Source organism: Olea europaea, unplaced genomic scaffold, assembly GCF_002742605.1.
Source record: "Olea europaea var. sylvestris unplaced genomic scaffold, O_europaea_v1 scaffold187, whole genome shotgun sequence".
In the NCBI taxonomy this organism is placed as follows: domain Eukaryota; kingdom Viridiplantae; phylum Streptophyta; class Magnoliopsida; order Lamiales; family Oleaceae; genus Olea; species Olea europaea.
In genome coordinates, this window is record NW_019236492.1 from 626393 (window position 1) to 632320 (window position 5928).

The 5928-nt window shown below is 33.9% G+C and overlaps 1 protein-coding gene across 1 annotated transcript; it reads right to left on the reverse strand.

Annotated features, from left to right (window-relative positions):
• Positions 1–1410: 1410 nt before the first annotated feature.
• Positions 1411–5381, reverse strand: LOC111378800 (superoxide dismutase [Cu-Zn]). The gene is made up of 8 exons (XM_023002054.1): positions 5232–5381; positions 3485–3573; positions 3294–3395; positions 3076–3171; positions 2670–2701; positions 2512–2587; positions 1993–2046; positions 1411–1646 (listed from the first exon to the last, which is right to left on the reverse strand). Exons 2-8 carry the CDS (start codon positions 3558–3560, stop codon positions 1624–1626), a joined length of 459 nt encoding a protein of 152 aa, XP_022857822.1. The 5' UTR covers positions 3561–3573; positions 5232–5381; the 3' UTR covers positions 1411–1623.
• Between the last annotated feature and the right edge of the window lie 547 nt (positions 5382–5928).

Sequence of the window (5928 nt, forward strand, 5' to 3'; positions counted from 1 at the left end):
ATTTTTTCAATAATTTCTTACTATTGGTTCAAACGGGTAGATTCTGGTTGAATCTTTTGACCCTTCAACTTTTTCGGATCAGTGATCAAACCGAGTTTTAAAACATCGATTTTTATCATGCCAATTGAGAGTTGGAGATCAATTTCATTAGTTACAAACTACAAATATGTTAAAGAATTTACTCGTCCTTTCGTTAAATTGCGTTTATCACAATCCATGATGTTGATTGCCAATTCAAAATATTTTTGTCATAAGAAGCTTGATAGCATTAGATAAATATACATCGATTTGTGTGCGCAAAGAAAGGTAACTTGTTTACTTTTGCCAAGAATCCGAGGAAAGATATTTGATTCGATCTAATTAGATTCTAAATCATCGAGACACCTCTCTCCTAGTAATCCTAAGAAAGCATGACGGTGAAAAAATTAATAATAATAAGAATAATTTCCAGAAACATAAAATCAAAAGGCTAGTTTTAAATTCTGAACCCATAATTTTGAGAAATGAAGAAAAAAAGGTCAATAATAGCATTAGTACCTCAAAACTGAGAAATAGAGGGCATCGATGAACTCACTAATGGAAATCGTTGCAAGTGTCAAAACTGAGAAATGGAGGGCATCGATGAACTCATTAATGGAAATCGTTGCAAGTGTTACTTGCAATAGCTGTTTATGGGCATCGTCGAGAAAAAAAAAAAAAAAAAAAAAAAAAAAAAGAAAAAAAAGGAAGGGGTTATGAGAGCAAAATTTTCGAGTGAACGTTCCTCGAACATCTACTACTTTTAGAGTGTGTTTGATTGACATGAAAAATATTATCTAGAAAAGAAAATGTTTTCCATCTTTTGTGGAAAATAAAAACAACCTCTACTCAAGGAAAATGTTTTCCTTAAAAATAAGGAAAATTAGGTATATTTTCAAAAGTTGGACAATGTTTTCCATGGAAAAAAATGGCAATCAAACACTCTAAATAGGAATTTGACTGAAAAACTGATATTTTCCATGAAAAATAAATGTAATCAAACACACCCTTAATGTATTATAGATTGTGGATGAGAAAAAAGGTTACTAAAGTATCAGTAGTCGTCAAAATAAGTAACTCACAAATAATTTAACTTATCAGTTTTATAGCTTAGGCAAAGTTACTCACTTGTCGCCGATCTACAATCCACGTGGGATCAGTTGAAAGTTGAATATTGAAATTCAGTTGTACAAGTCTCTAGTTTAAAAGTCTTGATAAATGATTAATATGCAATTTCGACTGAAACTAAGTCGAAATCCATCCATTAAAACCCCAGAGGAAAGATTAAAATAATAATAATAAAATATAAAATAATATATATATATATTTCAATTTTGAAATTCAATTTTGAAACTAATGATGCCTAAAAAATTAAATCATATTGGAGTCAAATGATGAAAAAGATGTCATTATGACCAATTTATTTCACTCTCATACGCATGAAGGGCAATATACTTAGTTAAACACCAGATTCAGAAGACAGTATACAAAGATAAAATTACATAAACGAAGAAAAACGGAAATTCCAACAGCACTTTATTACAAACTCTCTCGAGTGAAAACCAAGTTGTCACCCAAAGCACAACGGGGACAGCGCAAGGGTATTCAGCCCTGAAGCCCTATTATTCCTGCACAAGATTGACAAAACTATTCATCATGTAGGAGTTGATAACGAATGAAATTATATCAATCCATAATGTCCTCTCTCTCTCTCTCTCTCTCAATCTAGGATATCAAGTGAAGTACATCAGGCAAAATAAAGTTTAAAAGCTGAATTGAATAGTAACCTCATCTCTACTACCAGCGCTTTCTGCTGATGAATCTGTGGCGTGGGGTAATGGTTTTCTCACATCATTATACATCATAATAGAGTAATCCAAATATTCAGTATTTTATGTTATGCACTTGAAACGACATGATTAAATGCCATTTTTGATGTTGTAAACAAAAATAATTGGCAAATAACAGCCTTACCACAAGCAACTCTCCCACCAGCATTTCCAGTGCTTTTGCTCAGTTCATGGCCACCTGAAACAAAGAGAACTAATTAGTAAAACATTGCCATAAAATATGCAATATAATGAGAAGGGAATTGCCAAAGCACGATAGCTAGAGAAAAGAACATAATTAAGCAAGAGAGGTGGAGGACATCAATATGTTTGGCATGTTTCAGTACTATGCTCCCACTTTTCTCAACCAGCCAAAGGAGATAAAAGAAATAGTGCTAGATTGGCTAAGCTTACAAGATCTTATAAGCAGTGGGGCCCAAAGAATGTGTGGTGAAAAAGTAGATAAAGTTGTGGGTACTAAAGAATCAGAGTTAAAGATAATGTTTAACCTGCTTATTAGCACTTAAAAGCTTTGCCCAAACATACTAACAATGTTCTGGAATTATATTCCCATTTAAGTGCTTTATTTACTATTAAGAATAAACCCCTGCTCAAGGTCATTGCACATGAAAATTCATTTGTTAAAGAGATAGATAACACCCACCCTTTCCAAGATCATCAGGGTCAGAATGGACAACTACGGCTCTTCCAATTATGGAATGTGGTCCAGAAAGAGGAATCTGCAAAGAGACAGCAAAAGTTTAATGTATTTGTTCAAGATAAATATATGTTAGCTGACTGTGAAAGTAAGGATTATGGTACCTGGTTGTCAGTAATAGTGAAAGTAGCGGTGCCTGAAACATAAAATGTGGAGGTTATGAATCAATGAGGAAGTTCAATATATTTGCAAGACACGGTGATAGTTTAAGTATATCCAGAAGCACTAATGACCTGTGACACAATGTCTAGCACTAAAAATATAAAAATGCGGTAATTTGCTCTCATTTCACCAGTACTATCATTGGCGGGTATTCACAGAATCTTTTAGGCATTAAATAGTGAAACAGCTTGTCAATGAAACTTTGAAAGAGGAAGAAGAAAAACTTGACTAGCATTAGAAAAGAATAGAAGGAATATATATCATAAGTTGTAACTGTGTGGATATTTATTTAGACTGTCTAACGACGATCGCATGCAATTATCTGGTTGTGAAAGGAAATGAATGTACCATCTTCACCAACTTTGACGTTACCGAGATCGCCAGCATGACGAATCCCGTCTTCTGGAGCACCATGCTCTTTTCCCGCAGGATTAAAATGAGGACCTAAAATCGAATTACTAGAAATGTGAGATAACAATTTTAATTGAGAAAGTTGGTCTGTCAAATTTATAAGTTGTTAACACATTAAAAAAATGAACAGTGACAAACATCACAAGAAAAATTACCAGTTGACATACAACCGTTCGTGGTGTCACCTAGAGCATGGACGTGAAAGCCATGAAGTCCAGGCTTAAGGCCACTCAGGTTTCCAGTAACTGTTGTCGGAGCTGACAGATTAAACAAACACAACAACGTACTCATCAACCTGAATTTGTAGTACTTAGACAACACTTAATTTAAAGAATGTGAAAACTACCATCTCCTTCTTGCGCAAAGTAGACGGTGCCACTAACTCCCTCACTGCTGCTGAGGACTGCAACGGCCTTCACCATAGTGATATGTGTTCTAAAAAAACAATAACCACAAAATGTTAGCACTTGAATACACACAGAAAGATCAAATTGAAAGTGTGCATGATAAACTGTAACTAAATAAGGCTGCTTTCGAGTAATGAAGATGTAGACAGTTGAGTAAAGAAAATATGAGCTTCATATGGATGTAAAATGACTCAGGAAAGATTTGAATCGTCCAAACATGAGAACCAATGGTTAGAAACTAATATGTATCCAATATTTTCCAAGTCAAACACCTTCACTATTCGATAACATTCTTTTTCTCATATCAAATAATGACACTCCTCTAGCTTAGTTTTGCCTTATGTGGCAAGTGATGCTCGTAAATGAGCTCCATCTAAGTGCAAGTGTCTAGGATGAATGCTTATGCTTTCAAGGCACTTTTTTTTGTTTTTGTTTTTGTTTTTGAAAAGGTGGATCCTCAAGACAAAATTATCAGCAAATAAACTCAATTAACATACCACCCAAAAAGAGAAAGAAAAACTTGAGAAGGTAGAGTAGAAATATTACAAAAATTCAAAATATTTTAAAATTAATAAAATGAGTGTATGAATACTCAATAATACAGCCAACAAACACAAGAGAGAATTGTCTTCCAATGTTTAATTTAATACATGAACTTCTATGATATTCCAAGACTCAACCTTTTATTGTCTACAGACGTTATACAACTTGGAATAGCCATATTTCAAAAGCTAGCCATTAAAGTTGGAGAGCACAGCCCATATAAACCACACAAAGGAAACCCATACTTTCGATGTGGGATTCAAACTCTCATAAGTTCCATTGGAACCATGACAAACCACCACGCTTCCAACCTGGATGCCCGCGTTGGCAGGCGCCCACACACCAACCAGTTTGAGACGTCATGCCTGCTTTGATACCAATGTCATAGAACTTGGGAGCATCATACCTCAAAAGTTAGCCATTGAAGTTGAACAACCCAAGCCTATATAAACCACGCAATCGAAACCCATACTTTCGATGTGGAATTCAAACTACCATAAGTTCCACCGGAACCATGATGACAGAAAATCTAAAACGTTGCTTAATATGAATATAATTAAGAAATAACCATTAAAAAGTTAATAGTCAACCCCTCCATTTTTTGATCAGGAAAATTTCTTGCACATTACTGCCCCGCCCAGCCCTCACCCTCCCGTACCCTCAAAAAAATACGGAGTTTCAAATTTCAATTGACAGGCAAACATAACATAAACGTAGAAAATTGAAAACTGATCGTACTTCAGCTCTGTAGTTTCATAAACTGTACTCCAATAAACAATTAACCTCAGGAGAAAACCAAAAAAAAAAAAAAAAAACCAAAGATGCTTATTTTAAACGGGAACAATTAAGCAAATATATAAATCCAAGTAGTGTAAAGATTAAGCTGGACTTGAATCTAAAGATCAACAGTCAAAACAAGTAAGCAATATTTATATCAAGTCGCGTCTAGATTTGACTAAACTTGAATTAAAGGTCGAAAATCAAAGTCAAACAAAATATTAATTCGTAAACACGATTTCATCGATCGACGAAAAAGTAAAGCGTTATATATACAGATTAAATCCTCTAAAAAAAATATCAATAACAAAGATCAGACAATTTTAATCAAAAAAAGCATAAATTAAATTGAAAAAATTATTCTACCTCAGGGCACCCTTATGTGGAATCAGAAGAAAAGATAAAAAGTAAATGCGAGAGCACACAAAATAGGAACTGAGTTCTAGTGAGTAGTGAGTGAATTGAAGTCGTTCCGTGGTTTTTTATGATGAGGATGGCTGGTAATTACTATATTGTACCTACTCTGAGAATGCATTTATACACGCGCATTGTTAAGAGTGTGGATAGATCTTCCCTTCTTTTTTGACTATATGAATATGAAAATTCATGTTTTAATCCTAAAATTTCCTAACGAGAAGATATTTTCGCAGAAGTGAAATCGATTTTTTGATAAAGTACATTACGAGATGTCTTATATTTGACGAACAAAAACGTCAAACAAGTATCGATTGAAACATCCCGTACTTACACTAAAGCCCTTCTTCCTGTTAATTTGTTAATATATTTAATTCACAAATAGAACGACGTTTTATGTTTTTTAAATAATTGATATATTCTGCGGTTGTTTGCTCCCCATTCTTTTCCATCCAATTCTCATTTTGCACTCTCATTTTCAACTTGTGTGGGTCCCCCATGTTTGAATTTAGTGGACATTTAATTTCTCATCAGTACTTCATTCTGACATGTGTACGAATAAGTCACAAATAAAATGTTGATTTTCATCTATGCTCTTGCCATATATTTTTGTTTAGGATGTTTGAGTGAGACAATGAGGGTAAACTAG

Bases quoted from the DNA above. Each gene is read 5' to 3' on its own strand.
- LOC111378800 (XM_023002054.1), bottom strand. From the start codon at position 3,560: ATGGTGAAGGCCGTTGCAGTCCTCAGCAGCAGTGAGGGAGTTAGTGGC. The intron at 3,172-3,293 runs GTAATTTTTCTT...ATTCGATTTTAG, and splicing joins GAACGGTTGTATGTCAACTG to GTCCTCATTTTAATCCTGCG. The intron at 2,588-2,669 runs GTACCATAATCC...GTCTCTTTGCAG, and splicing joins TCACTATTACTGACAACCAG to ATTCCTCTTTCTGGACCACA.